The following is a 23,686-nucleotide window of genomic DNA, read 5'->3' on the forward strand; positions in this document are numbered from 1 at the left end:
ATTTTACATATTCCATATCATTTTCATATCCTCTCTAGTCTTACATTTTATTGTAAACAGGATGGTGAATATATAACAACATTTTTATTTATGTACTATCCCTTTATTTATGACTTCGTCATAACATAAGACATAAAAAAAGACTCCAATCAAACACAAGATGGCGCAGTTTTACAAGAGCCAGTAGAAACACGAACAAACGACAAAAGAAAGGAAAATAATCAACATCTATCTATCTATCTATCTATCTGTCTGTCTACTATCTATCTATCTATCTATCTGTCTGTCTACTATCTATCTATCTATCTGTCTGTCTGTCTGTCTGTCTGTCTACTATCTATCGGTCTGTCTGTCTGTCTGTCTACTATCTATCTGTCTGTCTATCTGTCTGTCTACTATCTATCTGTCTGTCTGTCTGTCTACTATCTATCTGTCTGTCTGTCTGTCTGTCTACTATCTATCGGTCTGTCTGTCTGTGTGTCTACTATCTATCTGTCTGTCTATCTGTCTGTCTACTATCTATCTATCTGTCTGTCTGTCTGTCTACTATCTATCTGTCTGTCTGTCTGTCTACTATCTATCTGTCTGTCTGTCTGTCTGTCTACTATCTATCTGTCTACTGTCTATCTACTATCTATCAGTCTGTCTACTATCTGTCTGTCTGTTTACTATCTATCTGTCTGTCTACTATCTATCTGTCTGTCTGTCTACTATCTATCTGTCTGTCTGTCTACTATCTATCTGTCTGTCTGTCTACTATCTATCTGTCTGTCTGTCTACTATCTATCTGTCTGTCTGTCTACTATCTATCTGTCTGTCAATGTGTTTGAAACAGACCAAATAACAGTCAAATAACAGGAGTGTTCCTACTCCGTTCCAGCGCGAGGTAGTCTCTTGCCCGAATGCTGTCTTTTATTGGAACAGACATGTAGTAACATTAACTCAGAAATTATTTATGTACAATAAAATCAAAGAAGTGTCTTATAAAACGATACATCGATGATATCCTACAAAGGTTTTTTATTTTATTTTACAAAGGTTTATTTCTGATGACTTTGATGCAAGTTGCTCCTTCTGTGATGACCAAACTGAAGATTTGTCCCATCTCTTTTGGCATTGTGATTATACTAAGAATCTCTGGAAAAACATATGGAGTGTTTTTCATGGTATAATTCCTGATATCTCTTTGAAATATGGAAATGTTATTCTATAGGATATACACATGCGAGTGAACAGTCAGATGCTTTTTTTTATTTATTCAACCTTATTTTGTTCTTGGCTAAATATTTTATACATAAATGTCAATTTTGCAAACGTAAGCCTTTCTATAGAAATGTTCTTGAAGATTTAAAACTCTGTGTTTGATTTCTGACTGTACTAATAAGAAAGCTGTAAAGACTGTGAATATGTTCAAAAGATACATTATTGTCTTGCTCCCTGGCATATGATTTAATGTCATTTTGTTCCATCTGGTTGTATTAATTAAAAAAAAAAAAGCTTGGCGGAAAATATGTATGCGTTTTTCCTAAATATTTCAGTGCGTTCACAGTCCCCCTCTAGTGGCCAGTCAGCGAAGTGCTGCTCTGCGCTCACTCTAGCGACGTAAGCCTTTCTATAGAAATGTTCTTGAAGATTAAAAACTCTGTGTTTGATTTCTGACTCTACTAATAAGAAAGCTGTAAAGACTGTGAATATGTTCAAAAGATACATTATTGTCTTGCTCCCTGGCATATGATTTAATGTCATTTTGTTCCATCTGGTTGTATTAATTAAAAAAAAAAAAGCTTGGCGGAAAATATGTATGCGTTTTTCCTAAATATTTCAGTGCGTTCACAGTCCCCCTCTAGTGGCCAGTCAGCGAAGTGCTGCTCTGCGCTCACTCTAGCGGCGGGCGTGAGAATGTCTCCCGCTTACAGGCTTCTCGCTACACGCTCTGCATCTGTATTTGTCAGACTCAAATCCAAGGGAGACAAACGAGGCGCCATCTTTCGTGCGTTTCTCCCTGCATCGAAGAGAAAATGATCTCGAAACCGGTGGTCCATGCCACCTCCAATCTGTAAATAAAGGCGTATATGAAAAGAACTCGTATCTGAGCAAAACATCGATTCATAATATAAAGAAAAATATACATTTGCTATCCATAATCCACTGAAGGGGACAGCAGCAGCAAGGTGTTGTCTAGTATCGCCCATTTCGTGATTCCGGAGCCGATAGCGAAAAGGGTTCCTGAAACCGGGGTGTTTTTCACGAAGCGGACACGGATATGGCAAAGGCGGCGGGGTTGCTTTACCAAACGGCTTATTTCGTGCTTTGGTGACATTATTGTGATACTGAAGCCAAAGGTCGGTGGAATAGTTACCGAAATTCCCTCGGATTGCGCGCCCGTCACGTGGTAGGTTCCTCCTTTTTCTTTGTTAGTGGACGATCTCGAGCAGCACTTGTGTTACATAAACCTAATACTGCAAACCTGTCTGAGCTTCGAGTTTTACCATGAACTGTTGTATTTGCAATAATTTAATGTGTAATTTTATTATTGGGGGTTCGAAGGCTTGTATGACCGCTTTAAAACAGATTACTATGCAATAAACTCACTCATAAGCGCGCCTATTTAGAATTTCCCCCTCATTTTAACTATAACAGACCTATATATCTTCCTTGTTTTTGATGATACAACTCGCAGCCTTATGTAGTCTGTGCTAACTTACCGGTTCTCGTTCAAATTGGTGGTTAAAATGACTTGCATAACGCAAGCAAGGCCATTTGAGAGCATACTAAACATGTGTAACGTTAATGCTCATATTTACTGTAGTATGAGGCTTAACAGACATCTAAGTTAGCAATGCATTAAAAACATAATGCAGTGTATTTTATGAGGTTCTACGTCTAATCTTCGAGTCGGAGCTGAAAGGCTGCTTCATTTATGCACGGAAGTGGTGTGAATGTTCACGTGGTCTGTTCAGAATATACTGCTAAAGCGAAACGTTGCACTTGTGCGTTGTAGCTTTAGTACGTTAGCTAGGCATTCGTGTGTGAGATTTTATAAACGGACTTGATGTTAACCTAATATATTATCTATTATTGACCTGCAGTGTGTATTATACCGGTATTTCCTGTATTGTGTGTACTGGATGAGTCGCTTGTTATGGCAGTCATGCGTAGAAAACGCGTGATTATTTTATTTTATTTTTTAGCATGAACACAGAACCGTGGGTTCTTTACGCTTCCTTCGCTGGTTCTTTGTTAAACCGTAACCGGATTTGTTATGTTTACTACTTGGCATATTAACCTAGTTAGGATCTTAAAACTCGATAACTCACAGAGTACAGACACCAAATTTTGTTTGAGCGTTTCATATTAAAGATTCCACCAATTAGTTGCTAATTAACATGTCCCAACTTTACTGTTTGAAATGTAAACGTAGGTGTTCTAGAAAAAGCGGTTGTTTTTTAGATGGAGCGGGTCGCCCCCTCATGGGCAGCACCATGTTGACATCACATGACCAGTGCGTTTCATGTCATGCAGTTGACCGAGTTACTACTAATAATATATTTATTATTTATTGTTTTCAGCAAGTGCTCAAGGCGTTTTACAAAGCAGAGACAAAGACAACATACAGTAAAATAACAGCTTTTTTGTGAATTTACAGCCGTTAGTAAACAATTGCTAGAGTTGTGACCGATAAAAGCTAGCTTTAAAAAACCCAGTACTTTTCAAGACTGATCGCATCATCAGTAAAATGAAATATCGTCCTTCACCCTCCTCTGTCAGTGTATCAATATATGTCCTTTGATAATGCAATGGCTATAACAATAATTATGAAGCCACACTGACATGTTTCGTTAGTAGCGAAATACTCTACAGTTGTTTGTGTTTTTAGTTGAGGTATGGACGGTACATGGTAATTCATGAGTCGAACTATCTCTACATGTACTTATGAAGAGATAGTCTCTTATCTGTTGAGGCCTAAAGGCATATCCCTAATTCCGTTGACACAGATGGTCTGCTGAGGAGGAGGGGACAATGAGGAGGCTTGCTCTTACATAAGCTTGAAAAGAGTAGGTCTTTCCTACTAACGACTATGGTAATGGTCCCTGCTCAGTTGAGGTCAATGAGTTTTCATTCCCTTTTTACTTTGAGGGGAAGAGCATCAGGGCAGATAAATTCATGTCTATGAAATACTGATAACTGATTCCTGTTTGAGCATACTCACACCGTTATCACTAGTTATCTTCTAGTCTGTGTTTATTTTTATTTATTCAGTGTATTGAGACTAAAATAAAATTCAATATGGCATCACAATTGACCTCTTTATATTTTTTTATGTATGTTCCTGGTTTTGCTGTGAATGATTCAACACTGCATGTTATTCCAAAGATTTTCCCTCCCAAAACAATATTCGCTATGCCAAAAACTAATCTTATTAGAGGCCTGCTGGCTTGAATTTTGGAGAAGGCTTATCAGACAGAGATTACAGTTGTGTTTGAGATATTTTACTCATGAATGCCTCAAAAAATGTGAAGCTCAGAATGGGCTGTTGTAAGAAAACCTTGAAGATAAGAACGCTCCTTAGACAATTGATGTGAAAAAGCCCAGCCCATATTCAACCCCACCCGTTGAATATCCTGTTTCAGCCATAAATAGACAGATTACACAAGTGCAATAGTAATTTTCATTATAAGACAGCAAGTGGACTAAATAGCTTGTCTCACCAGCCGGTTATTATTAAAGTTTAATGAATAGGTTGGGGGGGAGGGGGGTCTTGTTGAAGGCCAGCTGGCTTGAATTTTGGAGAAGAAATATCGGACAGAGATTGCAGTTGTGTTTCGGGTATTTGGCTTATTTTCCAAATTTTGAGCCACAGAACGAGGTTTGCTGAAACTCTGGGTCTTGTAAGAAAACATTTAAAGGGTTAGTTCACCCCAAAATGAAAATTCTGTCATTAATTACTCACCCTCATGTTGTTCCAAACCCGTAAGACCTTCGTTCATCTTGGGAACACAAATTAAGATATTTTTGATGAAATGTGAGAGCTCTCAGACCCTGCACAGACAGCAACGCAACTGTAATGTTCCCAGGTCCAGAAACGTAGTAAGGACATCGGTAAAACAGTCCATGTGACATCAGTGACTCAACTTCAGTTTTGCGAAGCTACGAGAATACTTTTTGTGCGCAAAGAAGAAAAAAAAACTTTGACTTTATTCAACAATTCTTCTCCCCCGAGTTACGTCTTCCGCCATTTTGGAGAGTACCCAAGAGCGTAATCGACGTAATCAGCGTTGTTTACGTTCGGGGGAGAAAGTGTGCGCATGAACGTAATCTGCGTAATCAGCGTTGTTTACGCTTCGGGGAAAGCGTGCATATGCATTGTGATACTTTCTAAAATGGAGGAAGACGTAACTCGGGGGAGAAGAATTGTTGAAATTTTTTTTATTTTTGTTTTCTTTGCGCTCAAAAAGTATTCTTGTATTCTCGCAAAACTGATGTTGAGCCACTGATGTCACATGGACTGTTTTACCGATGTCCTTACTACGTTTCTGGACCTGGGAATATTACAGTTGTGTTGCTGTCTGTGCAGGGTCTGAGAGCTCTCACATTTCATCAAAATATCTTAATTTGTGTTCCGAAGATGAACGAAGGTCTTACGGGTTTGGAACGACATGAGGGTGAGTAATTAATGACAGAATTTTCATTTTGGGGTGAACTAACCCTTTAAGATAAGAAAACTCTTAGTAAAAAATATCCTCACACAATTCATGTGTATAAATGGATAAAATCAAGCACCACCCATTGAATATTCTTTTTAATCATACATGTGAGGATTACACAAGAGCAATGGGTTGCAAACTGCTTTTCTGACATATGGCAAATATTGGTGCAAATATTAGAAATGAAGAGAACTTTTTTAAACGGCTTGTATCTCCAGCAGGTTATTATTAAAGGTTATCTTCACTTTCAAAATATTCTGTATATTTGCAGTCTCCTAAATCTCTTTTTTCCTTTGTAGCCAGGCTGTGTAGTTGGGCTGGAGTGAAGGTTTGGAGGTGCAGGCTGCCGTGCCCATTCCTCGGCCCTGCATGGCTGCGATGGCGCCCGCTTTGACCGACACCCCAGCCGAAGCCCGCCACATCCGCTTCAAACTCGCCTCTCCCTCATCCACCCTGTCCCCCGGCAGCACCGAGAACAACAGCAACGCCAGCAACATCCTCATCTCCGACTCGGTCTCGGACTCTGCCGGTAGCCACACCAACGGCAAGTGTCACGTCAGCGCCGACGACAGACAGAGCTTCGCCCATTACCACAGCGTCAAGGGTCAGGAGCAGGAACCCCTGTCTAATGCCCCATCTCTGGGCAAGCTGGCAACGTACTTGTGCTCTGATGTCAAACCATTGCCCTCGTCCACCAAAGTCAAGGAGTCACTGAAGCTGCAAGGTGTCCTCATCAAGCAGTCGGTGCTGAAGAGCCACGGCCTGCTGAGCGGCTCCATATTCCCGAGTGCTGCTGCAGGCAGCGACTTCCTGCTGCGCAAGCGGCACACACTTGAGCTAACCAGAGGTCAGTTGAAGAGCCTTGTCAACGGTGCCGGAGCTGGAAGTACCATGGTGCCTGTGAACGGACTCTCCAAGAAAGTGGCTGTACCTAGTGCGGCCGTGGCTGAGAAAGGCAGCGTGGCCACAGTGAATGGAGACAGCAACCAGCCTTCCACCAATGGGGAAGCGTTGTTATCCGTGTCCTCCAAGTCTGTCGGTACCTTTGCAACTGGCGACGTGAAGCCACAACAGAATTTGACACCAAGCGTTCAAGGCGTGTCATCACATAGGGAGCTCACGGCTTTGTCTGAAAGTATGGAGGTTAAAGCAGAACCGGAGAGTCCCGTTGTTGAAACAAACAGTAACAATATCGTAGACTGTCCCTTGTCCCGTAACTCTTCCCCAGTCCATGATGATTCATCCCTTTCGACCCCCAACCTGGAGGCTCTGCTCCGGGATCGGGCTCAGCAGAGCCAACACAGGCAAACGGACATCGAAGGCCGCCTGCTGCGTCTTCGCAAGCGGCTGCAGGTGGTGCAGGCCAAGCAGGTGCAACGGCATTTCAAACAGCAACTCACTGGTTTTCTGGACCGCACTCTGACACCAACATCTAGCCGTAGGGCGGACCAAGGGGCGTGGAGAGGCACTCGCGCTTCCGTGGACACCCACGCGCATAATCTGAGTCAGTTTTTGAAGGGTGGTAGGGTGGCTTCAGAACTGGAGCAACTGCATCTGAGCGGCACCACGTATTTGCGAGCGACGGAGGCTCAGTTTGACTCGGACGCCACTGAGAGCAGTTCGGGAGGAGAGAGTGACATCGAGGAGGAGGAGCTGGGCAGGGCGGATGTTGAGCAGCGTCATATTAAACTGTAAGTCAAACAGTTGTTTTCAGAAAAAGTCTGCTTTTAAAGACATGAAATGAAGCGCATGTTATAGTTCTTATTGTGAACAGTTGTTTAATCAAAATGTCAACTGGTCTTACAGTGAAAATGCTAGACTTCTCTCTGGTGCTGTATGCAGAATTTTTCGAATCATGTAGTCCCCTCAAACCCTGTCCAGCGACTTCATTATCATTACCTAACTTTAGCGCCCACACCTCAAAATCCAATCATACCCTACATATTTTATTTCATGATAATCTGTTGCACTCAGATGTATGTGACAATACGGAATGTTGAGTTACTTTTGAACTACTTTTAATTTGTGCGCCGTGTTTTTAGAATGCCGTGTCATGTGCAAAATGTTGTTTAAACTTTTAATTTTTTAACTTGAGCACAGCATTTTTAGAACACTCTGTCATGCACGAGGTGCATGTGTACTACATGTGAGGAGAGTGCAAAAACTCTCCTACAACTCAAATGGAACCTCATAAGTAACTGATTTGAAACAATTTAGGCATAAAATACAGTGCACGGGAGACTATTGACAACTGATTTTGGTAGTGTTTGGTGTTTGCATGTTATTAATGCCGTTATACTTTTATGATAGTACTAGGGATATGCCGGTATCAAATTTTCATGTTGCGATTAATTGCTAATGCTTTTATCTCGGTATACGGTATTATCACGATATTGAAATTTAGTTTAAAAAAAAGTGCTGTCATAATACAGTATAACAGGTTTAATAACTTTTTTCTTATAACAAAAATAACTGAACATTTAAATGCAATAAAGCAATACAGAAATATAAGGGTTTACTCTTAGTTTTTTCTGTAATTTAATTACAGTTACTTCTGATGTAATTACATTAAATACTGTATAGAACAATAGTGGATTTAACATCAGAATGTAACATAATGTTAAAATATATGTTTTTAATGTAACCTTCTCCCTTTAAATACTTTGGTCAGTTCAAGAATAATTTATGCCAAGCATCTTTCACGCAGCATACAGCGGTGTTGTGCATTTTGACCAGTTGATGGGAAAAGTATTCTTAAAATGCATTAAAAATTCTGAATAATTTGTAATATATAAATATTCACGGTATTTAGAAGTGCCAACGATAACAATATCGTGCATATTCATTACCGTGATATATATCGCATTACCGAATACCGGCACATGTCTAGATAGTACATGCAAATTTTGTGGGTAAAATGCTCAGTTTTTATTTAGATTGAACCATTTATTAATTGGTTTTAGGTGAATAAATTGGATTTGTAATGAACATTCTTCTTGCACTATCCATCATTGTCATCTAGCATCAGTTTTGTCATCTAGCATCAGAATCTGATATCCCCTCCCTTTCTGTTAGGTAAAGAAAGCTGCAACTGTTGAGTGCACAAAGTGTTAACAAAGTGCATCATCCGGATATCTGAAGTACTCTTTTTCTTTTTGTAATTTTTAGTGTGAGTACACCTCTCAACACACACTGCAAAAGTGCATAAGTACGTGAATTGGGACGCACTTTTTGATTTAGTCTCATTAAACCATTGTGCAGCATTACTATGGTGAAGCAGGCACGTTATGTGGCCTGTTCACAGGAGCCCCAAAGGAGCGTGGGGGCATGTTTGTGACTGTAGGCCTGTGTGTTCATGCCCTGAACCTTTTAGAGAGTCACTGTTAATTTCCAGTCTGACCTTGTTTGTACAGTGAGATCATAGATCTTGTTGCCATGACGCAGTCTAGTCTAAAGTCATTTCAGCTGTCCTCCGCGGCTGTGGTCTTATTTGAAAACTTCAGCGAGGTTAAATTTCCTGTTTGGCCCCCGAGGGAGAGTCTGATTCATTGTAGGTGAAAACAGAGAGGGTGAAACCGAGAACCCTGATGTTTTGGTTAATATTAAAATCAAAGTAAACCACAGGTGATGGATAAAAAAACGGTTCTTTTTAAGCAGTTTCACTTTCATGTGTAATTTTTGTTCCTACTTCCTGTTTTTGTGTGTGTATGTACAAAGCGTCGTGAGCTCTGCCTAACAGAAGCACATGCATTTCAGACCCCTTGTGTTGGTAAACTGTGCATTATATATTCAGGTGCTAAAATCCTGTTGCTTTGGAGTTTAGCCCAATGAGCATTTAGATGTATTTTTTCATCGTATTTGATCTGATTTAATATTTTAGGTTGATTTATCAATGCACGCTGTTTTAAAAGGAGCCATTTAGCAGCTTGCTGACTTGGCTTTGCACCTTTGACCTAAATAATCAGGCATCCGTGAATGCAGTTTTTGGATGTCAAATTTGAGCTCACTGAAACATGCTCCAGTTTCTCTAAACGCCACTGTCACATGCTTGAATCCATTCAGGGTGTGTGTTTGCTGGCTGAACGCTGATGATGATAAGTGATTTTTCAGCCCGGTTTCGTCCTTTGAAGTGCTCTCTGACTAATCTTTCTCGGCACATGTTTATGACATCACGCTGTGATGGTTGGGAAATTAGAGCATGAGGAACTGCTGCTTGTTGACCTCTGACTGCAGTTAAATCAAGATGAATTTAAACTTTGTGCATCCCAGGACATTGATCCCAAACACCCACACTCATTATTGGAAGCTTTTACTGGAACACAGCTGCTATGCAAATGGAAGATTTGCTTTTACTGCAATTAAAGACCACTTTAATCCACCGAGAGCTGGAGTGACTGCTGGAGCGCTTTACAGAGATGGGGGGTTTTAATGGTCTATGCTCAAAAAGTCGCCAAAAATCGAAAACCAAAAGTTGTTTATTTTCCTTTTACGTGTATGTTGACAGATTGTGGAACGGTTATTGGCTGCGGGTAAATCTCACGAAAATATGTCCAGGTCACATTTCAGTTCAAAATCAAAAAGTAAGAAATAAGAAATTATATTTTGCATAAAACAAAACCTTTGACTTTCTTTCTTCTGGGGAACATATTGGAGAAATATGTCAGTGTTTTTTTTCCCATACAATGGAAGTCAGTGGTCACCAAAACTGTTTGGTTCAAAATATATATGTTTTTTTCCGTGTTCCACAGAAGTAAGGAAGTCATACAGGTTTGTAATGACATTTTCTACCAGAAACACTGTAAATGCATACATTTCATTTATGATAAAGACTAAAGAGATTTTCAACTGTTGTAAAAACAAACAAACAAAAAAAGTTACCCCAACATATTCTTGACTTGAGATTCACACATGTATGTGAGAAAACGACAAGCTAATCAGGAAGTGCCTTTTTTGATCTGATAAAGACAAGTATCAGTGTATTTGTTTGTGTTTGAGAAAAACTAACCAGATTCAGTCCTTCATCCATAAATTGTGCATTCATTGGTATTGTGTTTACTAGGGCTGGGTATCGATTCAGATGTTCCAATTCGATTCGATTTCGATTTTCAAGCTCTCAATTCGATTTCGATTTTCGATTCGATATTCGATTTCAATTCGATTTTTGATTTCGATTCTCGATTCGATTTGACTATATGAATGAATATAGATTTAATACAAATCCTATATTTATAAAAAATGAACAGTGAACATAAGATTACAAATGGTTAATTAATAGGAAATTAAGAGCCACAAACCTGTATATTAAACACTTTTTATTTTAGGTACACTTGGGTACAATAAAACAAAACCCAACTCTATATTTCAAATGCATACAATGAATAGACAGAATTTTGATGCAAGATGAAAAACTGATGCTGAAAATTGGACAAGTCAGAACAGTCGCATGCCTTGATCAAACAGGGATCAGGTTATTTTATGTTTAAGACAAAACAAACATAAAATCTCACAGCATTAGCTGTAACATGGAGGCTGCAAGCCTATGAACACTATTACAAATGTTTATGGCTTAATTCTTTTTCCAAACATTGCACCATGAAACTTTTTGGGAAAATAGTTGGTCCAAATAGGGGTGTGCGATATTGACAAAAAATAATATCTCTATATTTTCTTGGATTTTATCGATAACGATAATTAGATGATAATTTGCTGAGTGTGTTATTGTGCTGTGTGCACTGATAGAAATTAATCTTTTCCAATAAGTTTAAATTGATTTTTACCTTTTATGGGCATTTTTACCTTTATAAAGCCATTTTTCTAAAAGTGTGCATTATCTTTTGAGGCAAACCAGTGTTTGGAACAACTTGATGGTTGTTTTCATTTTTGGGTGAACTATCCCTTTAAGCAATTGTTATATAGTGAATATAGTCACTGATAAAAGATCTGTGAATGGCTACTCTACACTTTGTGCGCCATTGACTTCCATTCATACGCATTCACAAATGCAAGTTCATACAAAGAATATCACATTTCACATGAACATTTTATTTTATTATTGACCCTTTATGTGTATTTTTTTACTTATATTAGGCTAGTATTATGTGGAATGTGTAATTGTGAAATTTCAGTGTCATCTAAGATTTTGTTGAACGCGCGAAACGGAGGGGTAGGTGAAAGGGGAAGGGCTAAGGGGTAGAATTGGGATTGGGCCTTGATATCTACTGTGTTTGTGTTATAAGACAAAAACAGCATCCAGGTTCAGGAATGTTTGAAATTGGGAATTAGTTTAATGGAATTTGGCTGTGTATAAAAGTTTTTTTTTGTTGCTTTTTTTGCGTGCTCTCTGCAGGGTCCTGTGGAGCTGGGAGACTCCGCCCATTCCTGCCAGAGAACCGTAAATATGACGGAGACTAATGAGAATGTCCCGACCTCAGAAACATCCCAGAATTTCCCAGAATCCCAGTCCCAGAACGACATCTCCATTAGGTTCGGACTATTTTAGTAGTTAATATTGTGTCTGAGTAAATATTTGAACTTATTATTAGTATAAGTTGTTTCCATTTACTCATTGTGTGGATTAGATTAGATAAAGTTTTCAATTTTTTCTATAAATTTACACATTACAGTACATAATAGGTATGTAATGATATCAAAATCTCACGATACGATAATATTGCGATATGAAGTCCACGGTACGATATTTATTGCAATATTTTTTTTTAAAAGGCAAATGAAGAATTGGAAAAACAAAAAATTTTGTAAATTTTAAAGTTAAATTATTCTATCTAATGCACTTTGAGAGTTCAAAATTAAGAGCTCCAACGTGTGTGTGTGTATATATATATATATATATATATATATATACATATACACTATATATATTATTTCAGTAGTGTGGCAGAAGTGTCTGACACATGCTTGTCAAGTCTGGACAGCAGCTGTACATCCGCACGAACACGCCCACTGCTGACCTGCAGGAGACGACGTCTTATCCACCCGAACACTGTCCACAATCTCAACGGCAAGGTGCGTTTGGGTGAAGTTTGTTGGTATGAATGTATCAACATTCCAGGAGCACATTTTTGGCTGATTTTGAAGAGTATCTGAAGTAAGCTTCATTCCTTTATCAGTTTCAGAGAGTGTCTTTCTCACCTCCAAGCGTGTGCGAGGTCAACGGCTCGTGTATCATGTGTGGCAGTACTCCTCCCCTCTCCAAACCAGACTTACCGTTTAATCGCCCTCTGCTGGAGAGAGTTGCACATCAAGACCGCAGCATCCACCCTGTTCTTTCCATGCAGTCGGGTGAGATGCACAGTCAGATGCAATTAGAGCTAACAACTATTTTCACAATAGATTTTTCTGCAAATATACAGTGTGATTTTATGTATACAGTATGGCGATATCACTTTATATAAAATGGTTTTACTATATAAAATGATTTTAAAAAGTGTATATATTGTGTATACATATGTATGTTTTTTAAAACATTTTATTATTTATAGGCCTATATATATAATATATATATATCTGCTGGAAAATTGAAAATGATGGACTGGCCCCCTCAAAGTCGCTCTATTTGGTTAGCTTATTTTTAAAATTAGATAATAAACAAAATATATGTAAGGAATAATTGACGACGGGCCGTTGAATTCTTGGAAAATAATGCACACCCGAGGTAGTGATGCAGCCACAACGTGAAGTGTTTTTTCTACTTAAATGCTTTTGAGATGTAGTGAATTTGCTTTCGCCAATCTAGGGAGGCGAAATAATGTAGTGATGGGTACTCACGTCACCAATGACGTTATGATTTTTGGATTACGTGTCACTTAAGGTGTGGTTATGAGTACATCACATAAGAAAGATTGGTGGAATCTCCAATTTGTAGATTTTATTAACAAAAGATAGACAAGAGTAATGAACAACTACTAAATGAATACCATAAATGAAATAGGAATAAAGTGCATAAGATGCATAAAATGCAAGTGATTATGTTGAGTGTTGCTTTGTCAGAGCTACATTATCTGGAAAGATAAACTGTTGCTACTCTGAAACAAATAAGGTGAAGCACCTTATTATGCATCAAACAAATATGTGAAAGATTATTTATCAACTGCAATAAGCTATATAACATCTAATGTAAATTAGAAAAATCATATACTGATAATATACAACAATGCCAAGGTCTCTGGAAGAGGTTTGGATAAGTGATATTTACGTTCTCTGCGATCGAGTGAGCAGTCCGGTTGCGGTGACTTCTTCCACTGGTTGCGCTGGTAACAATGCAGTGGGGAAAGGAGCAGGAATCTGTTTCAACAGCCTTGAACACGAAGCGCTGTAGGATGCTGATCTCCACTTCGTCTCACTAGGATGGAGACTCGGGACTGCTGCATCGGTTGTTGTCTCGCTGGACGAAGACTCTAAACGTAGAATATCTCTCTCCTCGCAGGCTGGAGGCTCAGAACCTGGTCGTATCTGTTGCTGCCTCACAAGCTGGAGACTCAGGACTTGGTATCTGTTATTGCTGCTTCCCGCATGGGCCAGAGGTTCAGAACGTTGGTGTTTCTGTCTCTCGGGATAGGAGACTCAGAACGAGTGTATCTGCTAGTGTCTCACCCTTTCAGGCCGAAGACTCAGAACGGTGTATCTGCTATTGTCTCTCTGGATGGGAGACTCATCTGTTACAGTCCTTTCCTTGACAGGACTCAGACTCAGAACTTCGGTGTTTCTGTTAGTGTCTCTCCCTTTCGGGACTTTGACTCAGAACAAGGTTGTAGCTGTTATTGCCTCTTGGGAAGGTACCTTACTACCTTTATCTCTTTCCAATGAGGAGGGGATTGCAGTCTGGCGCTTCTCCATTTCCAGGCTGTGATTGGCTGTTTCCATCAGAGTGGCCCACCCTTCTTTCCTTATTTGCATAGTCTAAACACACATTTAGAAAAGTGTCACTAAATTTTTACCAATGCATCATTCACTTACCAAACCACAACCAGAATACCTTTGGCAATGTTACGAACACATTAAGTCCGAACATGATGGAAGAAGATTGAACTGTCATGCATGCATTCATTTGTTCATTAACAGCTGGTTTTGTGTAAGATGTTGCACTACACGTCGCTGTCACTGAGAATACTTATTTCTCTGAATAAGTATGAGATGTGTGTTGTAGTTTGCACCAGTTTAAGGTTTGAGAACATAGTTATGAATGAGTTTGGATGGAACTCTGTGATCTTTCTCTTTGTTTCACCCACTGCTGCTGCGTCCAGAGGTCCTAAGGAATTTTTATGGCGGTCACAGGCCAAAACCTGAGGAATCAGTTTGTTGGTCGGTGAAGGGCAGAAACTGCATTTTGACCAATAGGAAGTCCTGTCCTTCCCGGGCTTTGTACCAAAGGTCTCCTTCTTGCCTTCTAAGAGGTGTCTGGCTGTTGTCCTGGCATCTTTATCTGATGGCATTGGACAGTTTGCTTATGTTAGTCCACCAAGATCCAATCAAAATGTAGCAAACCTTTGTCCACTATTGTGGTCAGAGAGGGGCCCCTCCATAAACTGGGCCCTGGAATGTGCTGTCCACTACAGGAGTATGGAGTGCCAATGCCTCCGTTGCTAATTCCAAAACGTCATTTTAAACCTAGTAACGGAGGTTTGAGTTGTTGAGAGCAGAATAATGCAGTTAATAACTAAGTTATCAGAGAGAGAGAATTACCTGCGAGTCTGTGAATCTCTTAAAAGTGTTCGGCAGCAGTGTCTCTAGTAATAGTGAAAGTTTGTTCATTTTCTTCACTAACAGCGCTATTGTTGTTAGTCCTGTAGTTTTCAAGTTGTTAAACTATCTAATCGTGATTAATCGCATCCAAAATAAACGTTTTTGTTTGCATAATATATGTATGTGTACAGTGTATATTATGTATATATAAATACACACACACACACACAGTATATATTTTGAAAGTATATACATTTATATATTTATTTTTATATTATGTATAAATATATTTAATATATAAACATAACATATTTTTCTTAAATATATACATGCATGTGTTTGTATTTATATATACATCATAAATATACACAGTATAAACACATATTATGTAAACAAAAACTTTTATTTTGGATGCGATTAATCGTTTGACAGCACTAATTTAAAATGTCCTTGCTGAATAAAAGTATTAAAAAGGTTTTGACCCCAAACTTTTGAGTGGCAGATCTAAAAATGAGAAGAAGAAAAAACCACTGGATTTTTTTCTTTGTGATAATGAAACAATTTTAAGTGCTTCCTGCTGTTCTTCTCCTGTGGCGTCTCTGTGTTTAGGATCTGAGCAGCAGTGACCTCATCAGACAGCGTCTCTTCCTGGTGTGTCAGATCATCCGTGTGGGCTGCATGGAGCTGAAGGAGGGAAAGAAACACACAGGAGGACTGAGGAGGCCGTTCGGAGTAGCAGGTTTTGCACTTAGAAATAGATTCTTTATTGTTAGTAGATGGTTTATTTGTAGAGGGTCCAGATGTTTCTTAGTTGTTCTCTTCATTTCACACTTCATATTTGTCATTTGTTTAGAAACACCAACCAACCTTAATGGTAAAAAATAATTTTGTGCCACTAGCTTAGTGTTGCAAAATTGCATAGAATTATTTTCAGTCAGATTTTCCAAACCCTGTGTTTGCCCATAGATGGACAGTTAGTTCTGGTTAAAGGAATAGTTCAATCATAATAAAAAATTGCTAAATAGTTACTCCCTCTGAGGCCATCTAAGATGTAGATGAGTTTGTTTCTTTATCTGAACAGATTCTGATAAATTTACATCACTTGCTCACCAATGGATTCTCTGTAGTGAATGGGTGCCGTCAGAATGAGAGTCCAAACTGCTAATAAAATGTATGTGTGTGTGTGTGTGTATATATATATATATATATATATATAATATACAAATGTATAATATAGTATCATTGTTGTCAGAAGTTCACCATTCACAGATTCTCAATTTTATTTATGAATTGTTCCAGTCCTAGATTTGTTGAAATTTCATAAATTGTAATGATTCTGTCTATAAATTTTTTTCTCCTTTGCTCCTCTGGTTTGTCTGTCAGATGTGGCTCTCAGCTTACAGTTGAAGAAGGTCTTGAGATCTCATTGGCAGACTCGTCCGTTTGACAGGATCAAATCGCTGAAGAAGATCTCTCTCAAACACAAGCTCTCCATCACACCTGCCTCCTCCTTCCTCTCTAAACACAAATTCAGACTGTCAAACTCGCATGCAGCTGCTGTCCGTAAGTACACACACATTTCTACTCACAGCCACTGACTGTGACAGAGTGACTGAAGCCATTCATTATTCATTCTTTCTCTCTGTCAGGGTTGGCCCATCACAAGAGCAGGTCGCAGAGGCTGCACAGGCTGCAGGTGGACAACATCTCATGTGTCCCAAAGCTGGACACACTCACACCCTGCAGGCCGGATCGTGTACTGCACCAGAGTCACAGCAGGAAGAGGGTCAGAGAGCATTCACTGGACAGAGCAGACTGTGAGTGCAATGCTTTCCATACAAACATGACCCTAAATATGTCTTAAACGGCCTGTCTAATGAATGCTTCTGGTTATTTCAGCTATGCACAGTTACTGACAACAGCATAAAATAAATCATGCAGTCATAAAATCCCGTTTCAGTAGACTGAGCACCCAGGGTCAGATATTAATGGGGGCTTGGGGCAAAAAAGACACTAAAATTGAATGCAAGATACCAGGGTAAATAACGCCCCTGCACAATTAAACTGAAACAGTCATGACTGTCATGTTGAAGTGAAATGTGAACATAAAAAGTCTTGATTATGGCATTACATTTAGATACTGTATTATAATAAGCATTCATCAAGGGCATTCATTTTTTTGTCAAAATATTGCAGCCCTATCCTGTAATGAGCTCTTGTTTTTTAACTTTATAATTTACTTTATGTAGGCTATTTAAAATGATATTAATCTCATACCATTATGCCATGTCGGATGCAGCTCTTGTGCCACCTTTGCAAGTCAAGTCACCTTTATTTCTATAGCGCTTTATACAATACAGATTGTTTCAAAGCAGTTTTACAGTGATAAACAAGGAAATAGTGATTCAGTGATGTAAACAAAAAATTCAATTCTACCGAAAAGCTGCTCTAAAAAGACAAGAGTAAATAGTGTAAAATTACTTTTGTTCATAACATTTTATTGATAAAATACTGTAGTATTCTGATTGATTGAATCAATTCATTCATCCATTGAAATATGGTCTCTTAATGCAAAAGTACATTTTTGACCATGGTACCAAACAGCTCAGTGAGACCAACACACCATTTAATTTGAAATTAAAGGCACAATATATAAGATTTTTTATTTTTTTTTATATCCAAAAACTACTAGAACAGTGTTATATATTTTCCTGACTTGTGTACTTACATTATCCCAAATGTTTCGAAGAATGTTTAAATCCAGAGAAATAAGCAATTTTAACTAGTGACACGGACCGTGTCTATAGTGCCATTGTGTCGCCTGCCCATGACGTCATAACCCCTCGATTTTTGGAAACACCAAAGACGCTTTAATATGTTGTGCGTTTTATTAGACAGAATGTCGTGGAAAAGTTCATTTATTTCAGTAAACTCCCATGATTCCACACTCAGTCACGGCGCCATCAAACTACGCCTTTGATTCTTTGTTTATTTTGAATACGCGCCATCTAGCGGCGAAAAATTACATATTGTTCCTTTAAATGGTCAATAAGCACATATGAGTGTCTTATATGTGTATATATCTTTTTTCATTTTTCCTTTCCTCATATAGCACCAAAAGTGGTGATGGATGCATGTCCAAGTCCATGTGCGTCTCTGTCCAGCCTTCACTCCTCCAACACCAGTCCCTTGACCAGACAGCTCTCCCTCCCCGTTGAGAGCAGCACTCCTCTGGGAAACAGCGTGGTACGTTCATTATTTTCTGTACAATAGTTTTGGTCTGAGCCAAAAGCGTTCTTGACATGTGGCACAGTTAAACTTTAAGTGACTCAAGTTTGAATCCCAGCTTGTGGGACAGCCACATCCCCCTTCCCCCTCCACGTTGCTTCCTAGCCAATCAACAGTATACTGTCTAATATTGGCAAAAACATGCCAAAATAAATCTTAGTGCAGTCTTAAATGGTACTTAACACATAGGGCTTAAATTTAGGGATGAAAGAACAGGAATCATAATATGTCCTAATAGTGATTGTTAAACTTTATATTTAAACAAATGTCAGCATTGTACATTCAAAGTCAGAATACGGTGCTCTTGTCAGGATTTTATTATTTTCTGTACAATAGTTTTGGTCTGAGCCAAAACCGTTCTTGACATGTGGCACAGTTAAACTTTAAGTGACTCGAGTTTGAATCCCAGCTTGTGGGACAGCCACATCCCCCTTCCCCCTCCACGTTTATATCAAAAACATGCCAAAATAAATCTTAGTGCAGTCTTAAATGGTACTTAACACATAGGGCTTAAATTTAGGGATGAAAGAACAGGAATCATAATATGTCCTAATAGTGATTGTTAAACTTTATATTTAAACAAATGTCAGCATTGTACATTCAAAGTCAGAATACGGTGCTCTTGTCAGGATTTTAAATAGAGCTCATGTGTTCACTTTTCATTCATGTTTTAAACAGCCCGTTCGGAGAAGAAGAGGCGAGAGTCCGTTTGATATCAACAACATCGTCATTCCAATGTCAGTGGCCGCCACCACCAGAGTGGAGAAGCTTCAGTACAAAGAAATTCTCACACCCAGGTGTGTCTCCAAGTCACTCACAGTGCCTCCATTAAAGCTGACTGTATCATATTTGATACGCAAATTTATAAGCCCTAAAATGATAAACATGATCAAAACGCTCTGAAAAACCTGTTGTACACAATCTACTACATGCTTTTTGCCATCTGATTGATAGTTTAGACTTTTATAGCAAGTAAAGTTTCCGTATAGTTATAAAAACGTTGCCCTTCAGGTGTCTTTTTGCTGTGAAAAGATTTTTATAAAGTAAATGTAAAAACAATCTTAAGAATTTCAAGATGAACACTTATTAGACTGAAATAATTTGAGTTTACTTGACTATTCATACATATTATTATTATTGTATTATTATTTATTTATTTTTGAAAAATCATGTTAAATATGACATGATACATCAGGTGTTTGAGGCCTTTGAGGAACATTCATTTGTTCATCTCTCAGTCATCATTGTATTGCATTGCATTCTATGTTTTGCCCCCCATTAAAAACAACAGAGCTTTGATCGTAAAAACTAAACATTAAATATCATCCTATTATGACATATTATTGAGAGAGTCTGTTTATTAAGTAGTCTGCTACACTGTTATAAAGATCCCATTGATTTAAATTACAAGCTATCGGAATTTCATCTTTTTGGCCATATAAATATCAGCAAATGCCCCAGTTGCATAATTTTCTTCAGTTTGGAAAATTGAGGTGTTTTCCTTCTCAAGTTTGAGCTCCATATCCTCAGGATCATACTATATGGGTCATAAAATCCTGATGTATCAAATATGATACTGAACAAAAAACACACATGCAAACATTTTTTTTATTTTGTCTAAAGGTTTAATAAACTGTTCCATTTCAAACATCTGCTCTACTCACACTTATTTTTGTTGTTCAGATGGAGGGAAGTGGACATTTTAGCCAAACCACTGGCAGAGGAAGACAGTAACATTCCGGTATAACAGCCATCTGTTTTTTCCTCCACTCATTTCTCATATATTCCAATTCAACCTCTTGTCGATCCTTATTAGTGATGTGACCCATGTGATTGATCCGTGTAGGTGGAGGACCTTTCAGAAGGAGCGTTCGCTAAACTCCACCAGACGTTAGAGGATCAGGAGCGCTCTCGCTGGCGATGGACGGCTCTCGCACCCGCCAAGAGGAGAGGCAGCAGGTACCTGCCCTACTTGATCTTATCAGACAACGTTTTTCCTGTTTTGTGAGTTTATAGTTAACCATGTCGTTCCACAGGTCCTATAAATCCCTGGACGGGCGAACGACACCTTCAATAGTGGGAACGAACCCTTCGACGCCTCAGCCCTCATCCCCAGACGCAAGTCACTTCCACCTCCTGCAGGACTACGGACCGGTGCCGTCACCCCTGAGCCCACCCAGCCCTGACACGCCGTGCTCCCGCGACGCACACACACCTCACACCAGAGACGCACACAGACTGCTGTACAGCGAAGACACGTGCGGCTCCACTTCAGACTGCACCTTTGAGGAGATGGTAACATACACGCATTCTCACGCCAGTTTCATGATCATCATCCTGCTCGTTTTCTCCATAGAAAAAAATTTTAATTAAAAAATGCGCTTCTATTTTACATCCTGCTTTCTAAAGAGCAATCTATTGTAAGCGCTAGTATTTCTGGAAAAGTGTTTATCTTTTTTGTCTCTGTCTCATCGCCACAGTCACAGCTTAATCAATTAAGTGAACGTTTACCTTCGGTTAACATTTAATAGTGGGTATGAAAAATTTTAAAATGGACTTTCAACTTAATACAATGTAAAAAAACAATTAAATAAATAAATTATATTTTACTTTTTTGGCCTTACAGGAACGGTGTAAAAGACAATTATTTAATTTAGTAAGATTTTGAAGCATTGTTTTTATATAACATAACAAAATAAAACATAAATGTGTCTATAGATGAAAATAAACTATTGTTTAGTCAAAAGTTTGTCTTTTCAAAAATATAGCAAAAACGAATTAAATAATTCTGTAAATTATATAAATATGAATACAATTTAAAATGACTCTTTTCTGTTTTAATATCTTAAATTCCTGTGATCAAAACTGAATTTTTAGCATCATTACTCCAGTCTTCAGTGTCACATGATCATTCAGAAATCATTCTAATAAGTGACCCTGGAGCACAAAACCAGTCTTAAAGAGTTAGTTCACCCAAAAATGAAAATTAGCCCACAAATTAAAGAAAAAATGTAAACGAGATGTATGAAAGTTGTTTCCATAAATGTTTTCATAGTCAGCTAAATATATCATTGGGACTTGGTGTGGTATTCTAACCTGTCAGGTGAACACTATGTAGTGCACTGTGTAGCAGACTTAAGAGGGCTTGATCAAAGGGTGCCTCTCTGCTGACTTATATATGTATGCTTGTGTTGTGAAGTGACAAACCAAAACCTGACGAAAATACTTGTCCGTGTTATTCTCGATTGGCGGTCACGTTCCAAGCAGAGATCTCCTCCGTTAAAAAGCACTTCACGGCCTGTCAATATCTTGCTCTCTTCCTCGACCCTCCCTTTTTAATAATTTCCAACCAGCATATGGAGTGTGGCTATGCTGATGGTCATGGCATTATGTATCTCAATGTTAATGGAGAAATTGCAAGCTCTGCGAAACAAAGCCTTTTAGTGCACATTAGTTTAGCTCTCACACTTGGGCCCTTGCGTGTTCCAGGCTCCTTCTACATCATCTGTTGAGGTTGTACTTTGTATTCCTTCTGAAAGGAGCCAGATGTTTCACACAGACCTGCCCTTCTCAGGTTATGCAGTTGTATGGAAACTTGTGTTAACAAGGCGTCTGCTTTTCTTTCACTTTGTCGGTGTGACCCCATATTAGTGTTCTTATTCCGCACTGTCGCCCCTTCGAGAATCTACTTGCTATGCAACTCAACATTATTGTTGTGGCCCTGTCCTTTTTCTTTTTCATACAATCACAATTGTCTTTTTTTAATTTACTTTGATGTGTCTTTCTCTTCATAGCTGTTTGAGACAGGTTTCATTGTAATTCAGACTGTTTCAGATGTTAAATCATTTGCAGAAAAAAGAAAAGAAAAAGAAAAACACCCTTTTGTAAATAGTACCATTAAAACAAATCAAACTCCATTCAGGTTGTACGTCTCATCACTGTGCTGTAACGATAAAACAACCAACCGTATTGATTTTCTGCCACATCTTCTACATTGGAGGCAAGCGTAGAAACTGATGCCTTGTTTGTGCTTGTGCTTTGTTTTATAAATGGGAATGTGGAAATAAAAAAATACATACAGAAACACTATTTAATTTCTTTACTACAAATTCTATTCTTAACACCCTGTGTTTTTTTACCCTGACAGACGGTCCAGCCCTGGGAACCCAGGAGTTTTCCTTTACCTGAGGACCCGATAGTGGAGCCCGAGACAGACAAGAGTCAACCGAGCTTTCCTACAGGCTTCAGAGCCGACGCCCACTGCAGGGCGGAGTCAGAGAGCGACGCTTCCTCGCCGTGACGATTAACCGATTAACGACCTTAAAACCACACCTCCTATGGCATTAATTGAGAAGAAAACTCATACTAATCAAAACAAACAAACAAAAAAATCTGTCAGGACTTCTGTTGTTTGATATTCAAACATCACCCAATTATTTTCACAGTTTTTAGTGAATATTACCGAACATAGAAAGCTAAACCTGTCTTCTAAAACTCTTTTCTCAGAAGAAAAAATGTAAACGAGATGTATGAAAGTTGTTTCCATAAATGTTTTCATAGTCAGCTAAATATATCATTGGGACTTGGTGTGGTATTCTAACCTGTCAGGTGAACACTATGTAGTGCACTGTGTAGCAGACTTAAGAGGGCTTGATCAAAGGGTGCCTCTCTGCTGACTTATATATGTATGCTTGTGTTGTGAAGTGACAAACCAAAACCTGACGAAAATACTTGTCCGTGTTATTCTCGATTGGCGGTCACGTTCCAAGCAGAGATCTCCTCCGTTAAAAAGCACTTCACAGGGCGTCAATATCTTGCTCTCTTCCTCGACCCTCCCTTTTTAATAATTTCCAACCAGCATATGGAGTGTGGCTATGCTGATGGTCATGGCATTATGTATCTCAATGTTAATGGAGAAATTGCAAGCTCTGCGAAACAAAGCCTTTTAGTGCACATTAGTTTAGCTCTCACACTTGGGCCCTTGCGTGTTCCAG

General features: G+C 38.8%; 1 protein-coding gene across 1 annotated transcript; it reads left to right on the top strand.

Annotated features, from left to right (window-relative positions):
- Nucleotides 1-1,759: 1,759 nt before the first annotated feature.
- On the top strand, nt 1,760-23,067 carry LOC107732167 (KAT8 regulatory NSL complex subunit 1-like). Its single transcript, XM_016543436.1, has 14 exons — nt 1,760-2,392; nt 6,005-7,396; nt 11,952-11,958; nt 12,052-12,188; nt 12,593-12,728; nt 12,833-13,004; nt 16,788-16,967; nt 17,054-17,221; nt 18,517-18,650; nt 19,371-19,489; nt 20,376-20,433; nt 20,539-20,651; nt 20,729-20,987; nt 22,840-23,067. Exons 2-14 carry the CDS (start codon nt 6,075-6,077, stop codon nt 22,990-22,992), a joined length of 2,958 nt encoding a protein of 985 aa, XP_016398922.1. The 5' UTR covers nt 1,760-2,392; nt 6,005-6,074; the 3' UTR covers nt 22,993-23,067.
- The last annotated feature ends 619 nt before the right edge of the window (nt 23,068-23,686 follow it).

This window comes from Sinocyclocheilus rhinocerous, unplaced genomic scaffold, assembly GCF_001515625.1.
Source record: "Sinocyclocheilus rhinocerous isolate Xijiao unplaced genomic scaffold, SAMN03320098_v1.1 scaffold1541, whole genome shotgun sequence".
Taxonomy (NCBI): Eukaryota; Metazoa; Chordata; class Actinopteri; order Cypriniformes; family Cyprinidae; genus Sinocyclocheilus; species Sinocyclocheilus rhinocerous.